General features: G+C 37.1%; 1 protein-coding gene across 5 annotated transcripts; it reads right to left on the bottom strand.

Annotated features, from left to right (window-relative positions):
• Window positions 1–1,099: 1,099 nt before the first annotated feature.
• Window positions 1,100–17,474, bottom strand: TWSG1 (twisted gastrulation BMP signaling modulator 1). 5 transcript variants are annotated; one of them, XM_087931065.1, is made up of 5 exons: window positions 17,325–17,474; window positions 14,267–14,423; window positions 9,407–9,506; window positions 4,632–4,895; window positions 1,100–4,355 (listed from the first exon to the last, which is right to left on the bottom strand). In XM_087931065.1, exons 2-5 carry the CDS (start codon window positions 14,384–14,386, stop codon window positions 4,174–4,176), a joined length of 666 nt encoding a protein of 221 aa, XP_087787191.1. In that variant the 5' UTR covers window positions 14,387–14,423; window positions 17,325–17,474; the 3' UTR covers window positions 1,100–4,173. The 5 variants fall into 5 exon arrangements, with proteins under 5 accessions (XP_087787191.1, XP_087787192.1, XP_026555175.2 ...); XM_087931066.1 differs by having other exon boundaries at window positions 17,142–17,428; XM_026699390.2 differs by lacking the exon at window positions 17,325–17,474 and adding an exon at window positions 16,999–17,170.
• Between the last annotated feature and the right edge of the window lie 214 nt (window positions 17,475–17,688).

Genomic DNA, 17,688 nt, shown 5'->3' on the forward strand with positions numbered 1-17,688 from the left:
AACAGCTTTGCTTGACAATGGAAATTCTGGACCTAACTGTGGTCGTAAGCCAATGACTGCCTACCTGTATAACATGTCATGTGCCTAGTGAGGTCAGTGAAACATTAGGATGTAATTAAAAGTTAATAGGGCAGAACTATAACGACAATGGGGTTTTGAAATAATTTCTGAAATGAAATAGATTCTCCTGTTTGAGCAAGGGGGCTGGACTAGAAGATCTCCAAGGTCCCTTCCAGTTTTTTTCTGGTTTTATCCTATCCTATCCCTCCCACCACCACCTCATTTTTCCTAGCTTATCAGCATTCCTTGGTTTTTCTAAATGTTTTACGGCAGTCAGTATTAAATTCTTTGGGAACGTGTATTTCCTAAGGAAGTGTATGGGATAGGGATTAGGGATTTTTAGCTTGAGCCCCCAAATTCTCCTTCAGCCTCAACCTCATCACTGATGCAGCCTGAAATGGTGACATAAAGTTGGTATCACAAAAATATTATGCTTTACTCCAAATTAAAAGATGACTTCTCTCAACAACCTCTTGTAGAGGTTAGCAAGGAAAAAAAACGGAACCTCATGGCACATCACACATCATAGGCTATTAGAATGATTTGTTTTCTTCCACTGAGAAAGGAGAAGAACCACTGTGAATAGCCTCCCAAGTATTCAATCATGCAGGTAGCTCAGATTGATCATGATTAATGATATCCAAGGTTGCTAATAGGTTTTAGGAGACAAAGCTCACATTCTCTGGGTAGGCACATCCTCTTGCCTAGGACCTGACAATGATAATCAAACAGCAAGAGCAACACAGCTTCTATCCAGACCTGAGGCTGACCTCCTCTATCTACTTATACCTATTCTATTAAATAGGTATCCATTTTGTAAACTATTTTTATCCCAGTTTGCTGCACTAAAGACATTCAAAATGGCTAAAGCTGAATTCTCCTTTGAGTCAAACTTACCCATGGTGATTTCACTGAGACATGCATGTAGTTTTCTTAGCAATAGTGCAGGCTTGCCATGTTCAGTATAAAAATTCCTACAAGCAAACTAATATTAATAATTCCTCTACTGATTAAAGCAGACAACAATGAACAAAACAGATAAACAAGGTGTTGTTTATTAAAACATTCTTGAACAATATAAAAAGTAAGAAAATATTTAATAGTGTTGTAAATTATTGCTGTAATTGCATGTTCATCTGAAAGATTATTTTAATTGTATTATGAATTACACTGTAGATTAACAGAACCACTTTTTCTAATACATATTTAAAGGTTGAAGAATTTCTACAACAGTCATTCTGAATACAATTATTTCTTGCAATACTTTTTAAACTATTACAATAATCTCATAAATCCACCGTAACAGAATGAGAAAATAATAATCAGAATTATGCATTTTACAGGCTGAGCATTCAAAATTATATAAAGATTTTTTTTTACTCGAGACTATTAAATTGAACAATTGTCTTTGCCACTTTATAGAACAGACTTCCTATTTCAATACATTACCGATTGACTAAAAGCTACTCGGTTGCATAACTTGTTATACCAGTCCTCCATTTTAAGGTATAATTAATTATCTGTTATAGACAGAATCAAGTAAAATTATCTATAGGACTGTTAGTGTTTCCTCCAGGAAGCAAGACCATAAGATATACCTTGTGAATACTACATTATAAAATCAAAGAACTCTACATGGAGCGGGGGAAGCTGCTGAATATGGTCATCTGTGTATTAATGGAGCTGTATCTGAGAGGATTAAATCCCACCCACCCCTTCCAAATTTGGAAGTACTTGCAGTGCTGATTTCATCATCTCTTGCTGTAATTTGTTAAGACACAGCGAACAACAATTAATTGGTTGCCCTGGGTGTTTGGGGAAATTAAAAATAATACAGTGGAATTATTGTCTACAACATTGTTTCTCAATCTTGGCAATTTTCTGATGTATAAATTTCAACTCCCAGAATTCCCCAGCCATCAAAGATGTAAGGCCATTTATTTGCAAAATAAATGAACTGGAATAAGGAAGGAGAAAGATTTTATTTACAGACTATTTCTTTAAGCAGTTCTATATCTTTTCCCCATGGAAATCCAGTGTTACAACTATATACTAGTTCTGAATGAAAAGTATTGAGGTTTACCACTCAGACTGTCTTAAATTAGATAAAATATACCAAGGTTTAACTGTAGCTCACATTTGGAAATATTAGATACAGGTAATCCTGTTTTGTCCTAACTGTACCAAGCAATTGTTTGAGACAAACCTCCCATCCAAAAGCGAGTTGTGGAGTTCCGAGGACTGCACACTTCCTGCTGTCACATGACCATATTTCAGGTGCTTTGATATCTGGATCATCTTTACAGCTGGTTGCAGAATTTCGCAGTCACATGACCATGCTTTACAATATTTACAATGCTCTGGCCTTTGCAGCCAGAATCTGGCAAAAAAAGGCCCATAGGAATACATGGATTTGCTTAACAATTGCAGTGTTTACTTAACGATTGCAGCATTAACTTTAATGATCACCTCAAAAACACATACACGAGTTCAGGTCCATTCACATGGGTGCCTTGACTTACAACCATCATAACTTAAGACAGAAATTCCAGGCTCCATTATGGTCATAAATCGAGGACCACTGGTGCTTTCAACTGGGTACTGAATGCCTGGAAAACAACTGTTCCATGTGAAGCTGCCTGATGTTATCTCACCCGATAAATGCATAGCAGTAGAAACAACTTTTGGCTAAATCTCCAATGTCTGTTGGAGATGGGAAGAGGCTTTGCAGGACCCTATTTAGCAACCGAGTGCTCCAGAATTATTTTAAATATGCTCTGCAGAAAACAAATTGATTCTGTGGACACTTGGAACACAGCCAGTTTTTTATTCCTAAACTTTGAGTTTTGATCAGGGATTCTAGGAATTTTTTCTCTTTAATAGGTTCCACCTGAAAAAGTTAGAAAAATCCTACGCTGATCTTTGAGAACAGTAACCATTTCTTTACAATCCCAACCTGAATGCAATCACAAATATCATGAAAATATCAGTTTCTAGACATATTTTCATATAAAAGCATAAACAGCAAATGACAGTAATAAATTAGGCAGTTTGTTAACACTAACAATTAAATAGTGTATTATGAGAATCTATGGGAAAATGGGCAGTCAAGTATATAAATTTTAGTAGATAGCATTGGCTATGATTTTTAAAATAATTTCCTACTTAATCTAAACTCCATATTGTTTTTATTTATATTTTCTGAATTACTACAATTTATAATTTAATATCCATTTTGTTCAAAACGAACTAGCTAGTCAGGGAAGCAAAGAAAAGAAGGGTATAATAAAAAGGATATAATTAAGTTTATCATTATTTTTAATAAGGGGCTATTCATAAGGAGGGTAAATTTTTAAAACAAAAGAGCAATCTAAATTCCTTTTCCTTTTTAAAAACAAATAGCTATTGCTGGGGTAATCTGCATGGCATATAAAAGCAATTCACAGTCCACAACTGGCACATGTGAAAACTCAAAAAATAAAATAGTGCTTAATTCAGAATTTCAAATCATAATTCTGATAAAACTTCATGATCATCTACTTAAAATCATACATGCAGATTAATCAATAGCCTGAAATAAAATCCAAGTTACGAAACTTCATACATTGCCCAATCAAAACCAAATCTAAACATTTACTGATTAATTGTTCCAATGATTTAAAGTGTAAAATTACATATTTAAAATATTATACATGTCTTTCCTTTCAACTGTGCTGCAGCTGTACCATCCAAAGTAATACAGGTAGTTCTCAATTTACGACCACAATTCAGCCTAAAATTTCTGTTGGTAAGGGAGACAATTGTTAAGTGAGTTTTGCCCCAATATACAACAGTTGTTAAGTGAATCACTGAAGTTGTTAGTAACACGGTTGTTAAGTAAATCTGGCTTCCCTGTTGACTTTGCTTGTCAGAAGGTTGCAAAAAGCTATCATATGATCGTGGGAACACTGCAAAGATCGTATCTCTGAAAAACAGTCATAAGTCACTTTTTTCCAGTTTCAGTTTGGTCACTAAATGAAGTGCTGTAAGTTGAGAACTACCTGTATATGCAAAGTATACCTCCCACCCATCCATTTTTTGGTGTCTGCCATATTAAAATTGAATAGTTTAATTTCAGAACATACAGTTTGAGCATCTTACAATTTTACTCCCGTAGTCGACACAGTCAGGTCCAATACATTCACAGCAGGCGTTGTGAAACCATCGGTATTTGGAGGCACCCATAGAGTCACAAGAGATCTTGCATTGGTGTATTGACAGGCAGTCATCAAAGTAAACCACAGTACATATGCGTTCTAAGTGACCAAAGCAGAAGATAGATTTTTGACCAAGGTTTAAATAAATCATAGATCATTCAAATAAAACTTCTAAATAAACTCCTTATTGGTTTTATATCTTTTTTCCTATAATAATATAATAGATCACTGCACATAGTTGTTTCCCATATTTGGAACAGAGATATTTATATGATTTTTAAAAATAAGATGAAAATCACCACGCCTCATTTTAAAAGCTTAAACTTGCAAATACCCCCCCCCCCCAAATTCAATCTTTCAACCACAATCTTTTACCTTTTTCACTAGAATATGGAGGATGAACGTTGTTTGAAACGGAAACATTGTGATGCTGAGGATGGTTCACTGTTTCTAAAACTGAGACTAAATTCTCATGAGGTGACAGCTCCTCCGCAGCAGAAAAGGACACAATTTTCCAGCTCAGGTTAGTGTCGCCTTCTGTAAGTGCTCGGAAAAGGGAAGCGATCGGCTCTTGCAGCTCCTCCACAGTACTTTTCGAAGTGGGAGGTGTGTCACTATAGTTCCGAGGGTTACACATACCTGTAGACAAGTTGACAAGTTGTTCAACTACCAGTGCCCATAAGAATATTAGAGAAATAATGTTAGTAAAGTTGACGTTATGGGCATTTACAAAAGCTGCTTCTGAGATTTTGCTGTAAGGTGAATTTCAAAAAGCATTTTCTTTTTTTTCCTCTTTTAAAAAAATCAGATAGTCTTCAAATTATGATTACAACTGAGCCCAAAATTACTAAGCGAGACAATTGTTACGTGAGTTTTGGCCCCAATTTACGACCTTTTTTGCCATAGTTGTTAAGTGAATCATTGCAGTTGTTAAGTCACAAAAGGTCACATGACCATCATAAATATTAGTTGCCAAGCATCTGAATTCTGATCATGTGATCATGTAGATGCTGCAATGGTCATAATCTATCCATCAACCTTTATTGTCGGAGTACAACATGTGTACAATGACATTAGCTGAGCCTCCCTTCGTGCATGCCCCCCAACACAACTCACAGTGAAGACAGAAGTCCCTAACCCAATCCCAATCTTATTACACTATGTGACCTTGTTGCACAAAGCGCCAGCCCCGCAAGTCTATCATACTACTATGTTGACATGAAGTTATTTTCCATTCAGGAGTCTGACAGCCCACAGGTAGAAACTGTTCTTCAGCCTGTTGGTGCAGCTAGTTATGCTTCTATATCTCCTACCCGATGGTAGGAGAGTGAAGAAGTGCTGACCAGGATGTGAGTCATCCCTGAACTTAAACGCCACAAACTAAATAGATTAAGACCCTTTTAATGAGAATAAAGGAACTTTTCATCCTGTTTAAGTTGGGGAAGAAGAGACCAAGGATTATAAATACAACTATCTGAATCTTTGATCCAGATGCTTTTTAACTCAGCAGTTGCAACAAACAATACCACAGTTTCAATATAACCTGATTCTCTCCCTCCAGAAAAGGATGGAAAGTCATGGAGATGGCTTAGAACAGAGTTTCTCAATCTTTTCAGTTTTGCGGACCAGTGGGGGGGAGGAGAGGGGATGGTTGGCAGGCACACACACGGGCGCAGCTCCATTTGCACAAGCAGGGGGTATGTGCGTCACCTACTCATGCAAATAAAGCACATGGGCACGCACTTGCCCACTGCTCACACAAGTTGGGATGTGCTAATTCACCAATACTGAGCTAATGCACCAGAATCTCACTCTTCCCTAAAGACAGCAAGGCATATGAATTCACTTTTACAATTTAAAATAAATTAAATATGAAACTGCAGTCTGAAAAATTGTTTCACTGCATTTCGTTTCTGAAGTACTCAATACAATCCTTAATATATTATGCTAACTATAAAAATACAATGCATCCACTAAAATAAAGTTTCAAGAGAACATCTTAAGTAATTATTCCAATATCTAAAGTGAAAATATGTTGTAGTAGATGATGACTGTTGATAGTATCTACACAAATATTAGCACTAATAATCTGATCCAGCAGTAATATATATTATATAATGGGCAATTTAATTTACGCAATTTAATTTGTAATTGTTTAGCATTATACTTTGACAATATATGATACAAGGAAATCACTTAAAGGTAGTCCTCAACTTACAAGCACAATTGAGACCAGAATTTCGGTTGTTATGCAAGGGAGTTGTTAAGTGATTCACACCCAATTTTGTGACCTTTTTTTGCTGCAATTGTTAAGTGAATTACTGCAATTAAGTGAATCACGTGGTTTATAAATCTGGCTTTCCCCGTTGACTCTATTTGTTGGAAGATGGCTGGGAAAGTCTCAGATGGCAATCATATGACCCCAGGATGCTGCAACTGTCATAAATAGATGTTGGTTGCCAAGTGCCCAAATTTTGATCACAGTAGTAAGTGCAAGGAATGCTTTTTAGTCACATTTTTCAACGACATTGTAAATTTGAATGGTTGTACTTCAAGAGCTACCTCTCTATATAGTTCAAATCTCTTTTTGTTTCTGTTATATTATGCCCCTCTAATAGTCTAGTGTGTTTGCAAAGAAACACTGAACATTATATGGAAAAGTATTGACATTATATAGCATTTGTGCTCATTGCTGCTTTTCCTTTTTAATTAGGGCATGATCTACAGTAATTTCTTTTCAGTTTTCTTCCTCAAACAGATCTTAAGAACAGTTTGCTATGGTTACCCACATATCCTTTAGTAACATGTAAGCAGCAATTTAAGATTCAAATAGCTTAATCACCCCTGAACTATAATCACCTAATGAACTTTAGTATAAACTTTACATAGTAGAAATCCAAAATTTGTCAGGAGCAATTCAAGCACCTGATCCCTTGTTCTCTAACTAATCATAACTACAGCATCATTGTATACTTTTTCCTTTTTCCTTTTTCCATTTTGTACAGCAACACACAACTGTAAACCTGAACCAGCTTTTCTTTGTTGTTCATAAATGTGTAGCCTGTCTTTTGATGATGGCCCAGAACACCTGCAATTTTGCATTGTTTTTTTTTAAAAAAACTGCACAATTCAGATGAATAGAAAAATATTTCCTTGTCCTTAGAGACAGTTGGCCAGAGCAACTAACAGCTGGGTAAATCTAGCGCTCAGAAATGTAACAATATCTAAAATAATACTGTTAGCTATGACCACAATATAGTTTGTGTTGTAACTTTGAGGTAAGTGGGAGTATACTAAATGCTGCCACTCATTTTTACTGAAGATGAAATTGTAAGTCAGCAGAGTCACGTAAAGTTCCCTGCTTGAATTTCAGAAGAATCTATACTAGCAGTTGTGACAGTGAAACAAGATAGATAAGAATTGGTCACTGCCTAATTAGCTTTATGAGCAGTTGACTGTCTTCTGTCAACCCCTTTAAATCCTCACTGGAGTTTAAATCTGGCCCTACTTTTTTGCACCTTTCATTCTTTGTCTGGGAAGCTCTGGCTTTATAAGAAGTGAAACTTTCTTATCCAACTATTCTTCCAAGCAGGAATTCACTTAATTATTGGAACCAGATAATTCACTCCAGCTAAATCCCTACAGTAACATCAATAAAAACAACAGGGGTGGATGGATAGCACATTTTTCCATACCAGTGTTGTTCATTACTTTCTTAGGGAACTGCTGTTTTTTATGTAACAAGTAGTTATAAGAATTCCCTATATTCTACAACTCCTTTTTACTGATATTGCAGTGGTATCAGTGGTGGGGTTCAATTTTTTTTTTTTACTACTGGTTCTGTGGGTGTGGCTTGGTGGGCGTGGCAGAGGAAGGATACTGTAAAATCTCCAGTCAGAGGTGGTATTTGCCGGTTCTCCGAACTACTCAAAATTTCCACTACCAGTTCTCCAGAACTGGTCAGAACCTGTTGAATACCACCTCTGAGTTGTATATATTTCAAATCATAGGAAACTGCAATCTAATTTCTCCCATAATTTATGAACTGGTCTAGAGACTCCTAAAAATAGAGACTCCTCGTTCTCTTTCCAGACAAATCTAGCTTGTAATGAATCCTAACTCTATCTCAGTAAGTCTTCATAAAACAAACAATTCACTCTCAGATTGGCTTGGCAGATTGCAGCAAGAATAAGCTCCTTCACAACATCCAGCAGATCAACATTATCACAGTGTGATGCGGCCATAAAATATGTGGAAAGGATCATCTTTCCCCAAAACAACATTAGAAAATAAAGACTCAGCTTTCCTTAAGGCCTCAATGTACTTCATTACAATTGGGAATTTAGCATTTAATATCAGCTGAAAGTGCCAAGCTGAGATTTCTTCCAATCAATCAACATTAATAAATCCTCAGCTTTGTTCTGCCCACTGCTATGGGCATATTCCCATAAGCAGATAGGTGTGCCTATACCATTCACGAACATTTAATAGCAATGAAAAACTGAAGAAAAATGCATTAAGCACTACAGAGTATAATGATAGCTGGCAGGTTACATTATGGTTGGGTTAACTAAACATTAATTCCTGTCTGCATAGTATATTGCACATTCAAACAAATAAAAAATTTCAAAACAAATTAAAATTAAATGAAAAATTAAACATTTCAAAATAAAGTTTCAGATTTTTGCATTGTTCAAACAACATTCAATATACAATGGCTGGCTTCCTACATGCTGACTCACAAAGCACTTAAGCCCATTTTAGTCTAATCTAGCAGGTTGCATGTATCCATTATGTCTTAAACCACTGTTTTCCAACTCTAAAAAAAAACACTAATCAAAACAATGTTTTTCAGAAAGATTTTCAGCATACACTATCTTTTCTCAACCCTAATAAAAGTTTTTCCTCCAATATAGGATGAGCTACACATTTCATGAATTTTGGCTTAAAGCACCAAGAGTTACTTCATGAGTAACTTCCTCCTTCATAAATAGATAATCTTACATTCATGTACACACTGAATTAAATATAAAATACCCATTATTCTACCTGTAGCTCCTTTTGGCATAAACTTTAAAAGCTGTTAAATCATTGAAAATTACTACTGAAAACAGCTGGTTTTGGTATAGGGGAAAAAAACATGAACTTACCAACACAGTCACAGCATTCATCCCAAAGTGTGCCTAGACAGAGCATGCACTCCTTACAGCAAGAACAGTTTCCTTCACCAGGTCGGCACTGACACAGCTCCTAGATAATGCATATATACAGTAGAAGCATGGCATGATAAAAGTTATTTCATTACAACACCCACCCACCTCGTCCCCACAAAGAACTTTGGATAATACTCAATTCTTGGGAAATGCTTTACAAATTATGGACAGCCCCATTTCTAATCTCATAATAAGACAAGAGCAGATGCAGATATATACATATATTTACTTATTTTATACTTTTACAGATCTATGTATCATACTGCTACCAGGATACAATATTAAGCAATCTATAAACTATTAAAACTTTCATATCTGTAATCTTTAACTGGGCAAAATGGTGCATTATACAGCAATTTTTTTTTCCAACCACCGTCTCTCAAAGGATTAACTTCCAGAATGCATCTGAAATTGATGACCAATTATTCCAGTGGAATTGAAATTTGGCAAATTTTATAAAACATTTTAGGACATAAAATTATCATTAAGCATTTTATAACATAACACAAAATGTCATAAAATGTTTCCTGTGGACAATTCCCAATGCTTGACTATGCCAATACACAAGGCAGATACATCGCTGAAGATCTCCCTCATTTTTTAGGAACTTTTCCAGTATATTAGAATTCTACTTTCTTTGAAGGCAATGAAGAATCTGGTACAGAAATATCTCTGAAACGATGACTTCGTTGTTCATTCAAAGCTGACTTCACAGCTTTGAGCCAAAATCAGTCCCCATTTTTTTGCTTATGGTATAAGAACCCAAGAGATTGGATTTAAGCATTAAGAAAAGTCACAGTATGTTGAATTCGATTCACCATGGCTTATCTCACCAATACAAATCATATCATGGCACAATCTTGTCATTCATTTGCTGGAAATATCAATATGATCTGCTAGAAACAATATATTTACTTATATTGTTACAGTTTAGAGATTTAATTTTTGTATGAACTCATTTTCTTCATGAGTTAAATAAGTTGAGATTGCTGAAAAGTTTATGATACTTTTTTGAAATCGTATCTGAACAGGGTTTAAAGAGAACTATCCAGCAAGACAAAACAAATCAAGTAGGTTTCAATACAAGATTGTTGACTTCATTCACATCTGTTGCACAGCTGATAAATATTTATGTCGACCATTCCCTGCATTCTATAAAATGGAGTACAGTTCATGCAATCTTTTCTACCCACATGAAGTAAAGAAATTGATTAATACTAGATCCCCCTCTCTTCAGTAAAAGTTCTTATTATAGAAAACAAATGTCTTATAAAAATCAAATACTTCTATCTCAGAGGGTAACTTAACTTACACATTATCCACCAAAACTTGAATATTTAATCAGGGCTTTTATATACGATATTTTTTTCAGATAAAGAACCTTAATTTAGGGGTAATTCCTTATAATGTATTTATAAATTAAGGTGTTTTATCAATACACTAATTACTGTTTGAACTGTCAGTGAACCATGAAATGTGCCAAAACTGTATTTTTGTTAAGGTTTGTTTTAAACAAAAGTTCATTATTAAATTTAATTATGAAAATTACAAAAATGTTCAATACTAAAAAAGAAAACTGAAAAGGTTTCTAAAAACAAATTATTCAATTTGTTAACTTGATAAGAGTGAAGAATTTCCTCATAGGACTATTAGTAAGTATACTTAATCACACAGAAGTATATTCATCTTTACTTCTTTAACATATGGGGCAAAAGATTAAGCGCTTAAATGTTATATACCAGTTCTCTCTAAAAGCTGAAAGATATTTACAATGAAGCCTTATTGGTGTTAAACACTATAATTTCAGTAAAGTCTCACATTCTGGAAGTTGCTTTTTCCCTTTTCTTTTTAATTTAAAATATAGTTTCAAAAAAGGTATTGCCTATAGCTGGAGAGTTACAATTATAAAACTGATGCTCAATGTTAAAAAAAATACTAAGCAAAGTACACTGAATTGTTTTCACAATATAAAAATAGCAGGGGTGGGATTCTACCAGTTTGTACCTATTCGCTAGAAGTGATTAAGCAGTTCGGAGTACCGGTTGTTAGAAGAAATTACTGGCCTAATCCTGTAAGGAACACAGCAAGGAAACATTCTGGTGTTGCTTACGAAACTGCCTCTCTGTTAACCCTTATTACATTCTTGGCAGGACTAGACTTCATGTTTCTGGAACTTCTCTGGAGTTTTTTTTCCCCTCCTTTGCTGGTACTTTGCTTGTGTGGAGTGACCATTCAAAGTTACAATGGCACTGAAAAAAATGACTTATGACCATTTTTCACACTTATGACTGTTGCAGCATCCCCACAGTCATGAGAGGCCAGGCGAGGAGATGAGTGCCTCGATGTGAGTGATATTGAGTTGGCCACATCCAGCCAATAACATGACCACCAAGCCATGCTCACCCAGTCACATGACCACCAAGCCACGCCCACCAACTAAGCCATGCCCCCAGTTGTTTAAAAAAATGAATCCCACCCCTGAAAAAAAGGAAATACAAACTTTTTGAGCTTAGTAACAAAACTTTGTGGTTTAAGGTTTACTTGAAACCAGTATGCAAAACAGCCAAGAAATAAGCCTCAAGTATGTGTTAGAATTAGAGTATGTATGTTGATGAATTAGTCATTTCTAATTCTAATTCACCCACAGTTACCAAACTGCTGCAGTTCAGGGGTTATTATTCCAGGATAATTATTGCATAATTCAAAGGTAGGTAATGAGATGAGTCTGAGTCCCAGAATGCCTGCAAAAACTTCCCTTGGCATCCATGCCCATACTTTGACTAATCTTTATTTAGGTTAAATGAAATCTGGCTCCTGAAAAATTAAACTGTGCACTACCATCTTCATTTGTATGTACAAGAGGTGGCACTAAGAATTTTTAGAAAGCAAATAAAAAGATTTAAAGCAAATATAATAAAGATATAAAGAGCCAGTTTGGTCTAGTGGTTAAGTTACCAGGCTAGAAACAGGAGGCTGTGAGTTCTAATTGCACTTTGGGCATAAAAGTCACTCTCAGCCCAACTCACCTCACAGGGCTTGTTATTGTGTAGAAAACAGAAGGAGGAAGGAGTAGTAGGTATTTGAGTTATTTATAAAAATAATAAAGATGAGTAAAAAACATTGTTGGAACATAGTGCTTTATTCAGAAGCATCCATGTTGCCAGGAAAATAATAAAGACAAAAGTAAGTTAGGATGGTAACATGCACCTATCATGATAAATTATGTTTACCTTCTGCTTCCTGGTGATTTTTGCCACATTCTGGAACATTTGTCTATGCTGACTCATGTTTGCCATTCTATTACTGTTCATCTCTTTTGAAAATATATTTTTGGATTTCTTTCCGATCCATTTTTGAACTTACAATTCTGGTGATATGTTACTGGAAAAACTGGCCATTTTATTATTATATGCTTCAAAACTGTCTGTCATTTATCTATGTTTCCCTACAGAGATATTTTTACTTTGACCACTTTTTCTAAGTGACGATCTGGCTAAAGAGATGATGAGCATATTCCAGACATAAGAATATAACTAGGACCAATGCTTCAACATCATCAATGCATGTACACTTAAATTCTGTACTCCGATACTAGGAAAAGTCTATATAATTGGTAAAATTAAACTAGCAAGGGTTGTATAAATGCAAACATTCATACAACATTTAGTAAACATGAACTACCCAATGCTATCCTTAGAATCACTTCCCAAAGATAACACAAAGAAAAATAAACATGTCACATAGTTCTGTAAAAAAAGTATTTGATCTCCTTTGGATTTCTGTTTTTTTTTTGCAAATGTTTGCCAACAAATGTTACCACAGCTTCCACAGGGATCCTACTAATATGCTATAGAGACTTTGAAGTAAACAAATAACACCAAATGAGATACTTATTTATTTCAGTATACAGAATGTAACTTTTTCCATATTCACTGAGTCATAGAGTCTTAGTCATCCATCAGCTTTTCCTAATGTTTCCTAATGTTATTTAGTTCTAAACATTCTACAAAAAAACTAAAAAGCAAAAGAAAATATGTATTGCTTGCCTATTTTACATAAAATATATTCATTTCTGGCCACAATATAATGCTACCTTATGAGTTTTTAATATATATATATTTTGCACAAAGTATATATACATAAGCCTGATCTGCAATAATATAAAAAATTATGAGTAGATAAAACAAATTCCAAAAATTAATTCCAAGTTAATTACAGTAATAGCAACATGTTCTATAATTTTAATTACATTCAAAGAGAATATTTTAATTTTGATGGAATAGTAAACTTTTATAGTCCTATATTAAGAAAAATCATGAAAACTCACAGTTTTTATATTTGTTTGATCAATATATTTTTCCTGTATCTACTCTGTCACATACAGTTTTCACAGCAATTTTAGGTTTTGTACCAGAGATCCAGTTTTACGATGTGTTTAAATGAGAAGTAAGTAATAACTTTCAATTCATGGACAAGCCCATGCAGCATGGGAAAAAAAGTACATTGGATAAAACAAAGAGATATCTTAGCTGGTATCTTAGCTGGTAATTCAGTATTTTAAGGATAGGGTAGATAGGGCCTTCAGACATTTTCAACCATCTTCTTCCAGGTGCTTCCTCCAACTGAAATATTTTACCTGTAACGTCCCACTTATGTTTGAGGGCAACATGCATGGTAGCTACATAAATACCTCCTCAGCGCAAGACAAAACTTCTCCTTTCAGGCACTTCTTTCAAAATTATTATTACAGAAAAATGTCTGGATTCTTATCAAGTGTAGGTGTAAATTATCTCATACCTGTATTAGGCATTTGCTGACATCACTAGCACAGAGAGCTTTGTTGCAGCACATGGACGATGGAATCCAGAAGTACAGCAAACTGATTATGAGGAAGCCGGGGAAGTACCACAACCTCATTTTTTGTTCAGGAGGGAGATTTCAAAAAATGTTCCAACTGTATTGAAATAAAAAGTAGTTATGAAAAGCCCATATTTTCTGAGCAAAAGACGAAGCTTCTTTCATCCTTATCCCACAATTCTCAAAGGCTGTTTGTTTTGTTTCATTTCCCTTTAGTTTTTTATGCTCAGATCAGCAGCATGTTTTTTTAAAAAAATTATCATGTAATTATAAGTCAAGACAATTATTTTTCCATTGACTTCAAAGTTATGTAAAGCATGACACTTCAAACGCTAATAAATATAATTATTTTAGTTACAATCCTATCACGGTAAAGTATTTATTTGCAACATATTTATTTCATGGAGGAACAGAAGGAACAGGAAAAGGAGGCCTAGAACTAATGTAGAATTCTTTCTGACAGATAAATGGGAACATGTTTTAACATAACCTCATTTCAATTCCAGCTATATAGAAGTATTACTTTACAAACAAGACTCCTGAATTGGATGGGTGCCACATATTAATCAACAGAATATTATATTGATAAAGGATATACTAGGTGACTTAATCTCTGCATTTTGCATCTCTGCTTCTAATTCAGTTATATTACTTACTCAAATAATCTATCTACTTACTATTTCCCTGTCATACTCTTTTCCAATGCAACTGAGAAACATCAAAACACAAAAAAGCAAACAAAAAATGGGGAGGGGGTTCCTGATTGTTGAACAAGTTCTACCATCTTTTCACTAGATACACCTGAACTTTTGCAAAGCAACTTGAAAAAAAACTGAAATGACAAACATCTCTCTGTTTCTTTCTTGAATTATTGTTCTTTATATACCGTTGGAAGAAATATCCTTCTGGGTTCAGTTCCAAGTGGGGAAAAAGACACTGGATTCATGGAAGTTGCTTGGAAAGAAGGTTTAATGGTGGACAGGACCATATGCCTTGGAGCTCCTGGGCAAAAAGGACAGGGATGCTGAGAATCCCTTGGTTTCATACCCTCTGTTGGGCCCCACCTTAGTGTTTCCTGTTCTTGTGCAAGAAATGTATCCCATTGGCTGTCAGACTCCCAGGGGCGGGAGTCTTAGCTAACTTTGTAGACTTTGTCTGGACCACATGGCTTCACCTGAGCGCTAGCTAATGTTATCTCCCAGGTGCCATGTGGTGAGATGGGTAATCCTATCATTTCCTGAGGGCCATGTCTTAATCTCATCACCCTGGAGCTGAAGGGGAGGCAGGGACTGCAAGAAACTGCTTTGTCTTTAAAACATGTTTCTCCTTTTCTTCATCCAGGGAATTATAATATTCTGCCTTTTTAATATTTCCTAGAATATTTCATTCTTCTAGGAGAGGGGTGGGTGCTAATTTTCTACATTACTGAACATGATCTTAAGAGTTACAAAATAAGGGATAATAATCTGAACAGTCATTTTAGATTCCTTACTGGAAAGTTGTTTTGGGGCAATAATCAGAAAACATATGATCACCTTTTGGAAATTTTAGTCAACAGAAACTTGTCCCATTGAATTCAGTTTTTACAATTTCATAATGGCAGCCCTTCACTTAAACTTCCCTACAGGTAAACTGGTCTATCAACTGAAAGATCAGTTGATCAGTTGATGAGAGATGAGATCTTTCACAATGCAAAATGTATTATTACCCCCCACCCCTCAAAAGACAGCTGAACATTTGTTTGATTCTACATTTCAACGTTTTTAATGCTGGGCAATGAAAAAAAAAACTGTTTGGAAGTCATTCACACCTGTTCATCTGTACCATATTATTTTATTTTCCACTTGAATTGCACGCGAAACTCTTTTGCCTGACTCAGTAAATCGTTAGTCAAGCCCACAGAGTTGGCAAAGGCACATTTTCTCAAATGCGTAAGCCCCCAAACTCTTGCATGCACTTTTACAAAAAGGGCTTTAAAAGAAACCTCCAACGCGGCAGCTAAGATCCGATCCCAGCCAAAAAAAACCCCAGCTCTCCCCTCCCCACCGGGCGCATCTGCTTCGCCTGGCTAAGTCGGGTCTAGCGCCTGCGGGGGGGAGGGGGGGATGAGAAATTTCACGGGGGGAAGGAGGACGAAAAGGCAGCAGAAAGAGGCTCATAAAGGAAACTCAAGCTTGGACCAGCAAAAGGCGGAGGGAGGGAATACAAAGGACAACTGGAGAGATGGAGCAGCGCTCTCGGCCATCCAGGCTTCAAAGAAAAGTTCGCTTCAGGGCAGGGGGCGCACCAAACGCCACTTTCGAAAACAGAAGACCATGCTAAGCTCCAGAGCCTACAAAAAAAGCCGCGTGAATCGGTCCGTGCGTTCACCTCCCGCCTTTCTAAAGGGACAACACTCCCCCCCGCCCTGCTTGCTCCCACATACTTCCACTGCGGTCTCACCCTTCGCCGGGTCGGCTCGCTTACCTCCGCCCCGCTTCCCCTCCTTCAGAGGCCCCTTCGTCACTCTCTGGCGGCTTCTTCCCTGACGACCACCCTCTTTCTTCGCCCCCAGCTGCCACCTGGCTTCAGCTTGCGGAGCGACCGGGGCGAGGAGAGTCAAACTCTTTTCCTTCGGCTGCGGCACCGCTTGGCTGCCTTTGCACAGGGCCGGAGGGCGGGCAGCGTCGTACCTTAAAGGGACAGGCCCCGGCGGCTGCCTTCCGAGCCGCTCCGGCTGCGAAGGGAGGTGGGCAAAGCGCGGCCAAGTCGTCTCCTCCTTCTCGGCCTTAAACATCCACACAGAGCAAACACACACGCGCGCGCGCGCACACACCTCGCGGCGCCAGAGGGACTCGCCCACGCGCCGTCTCCTCTCAGAAGGTCCTGGAGCGCATCGCGCCTTTGGCCTCTTCGCACTCTGGGGCGGGAAAGCGCCGCTGGGGAGAGAGAGACCTGTCCATCCAGGAGACCGGCCTCGTTGGTAAGCCGGTCCCTTCCACGACGCCACGGAGCTCACCTTTGGATTCAGCGAGGTGGCTTCTATCCAGGATAGTTCCCGCCGAAGGGGAAAAGGGGTTCGCTTCTCCCCGGTGGACGCGAAGGGCTTTTCCACTTGTGACCCTGAGGAGCCGCGCGACGCCTCCGCCCGACCTGTTGCTGGATTGTGCTCTCCACTCCCCAGAAGACGCGAAGGGCTTTTCCACTGGTGACCCTGAGGAGTTGCGCGGCGTCTCCACCCGACCTGTTGCTGGATTGTGGTGTCCACGTATTCGTTTTTGAAACGTCTGCAAAACGGGACCAAAAAATAAGTTCAACTCTAATACACACGCGTAGTATTTCTCTCTGCAGAGCTAAGCAAGGAGTTTGTTGCTTTTCTTTCA

This window comes from Pseudonaja textilis, chromosome 3, assembly GCF_049901715.1.
Source record: "Pseudonaja textilis isolate UNSWEBS1 chromosome 3, rPseTex1.2, whole genome shotgun sequence".
In the NCBI taxonomy this organism is placed as follows: Eukaryota; Metazoa; Chordata; class Lepidosauria; order Squamata; family Elapidae; genus Pseudonaja; species Pseudonaja textilis.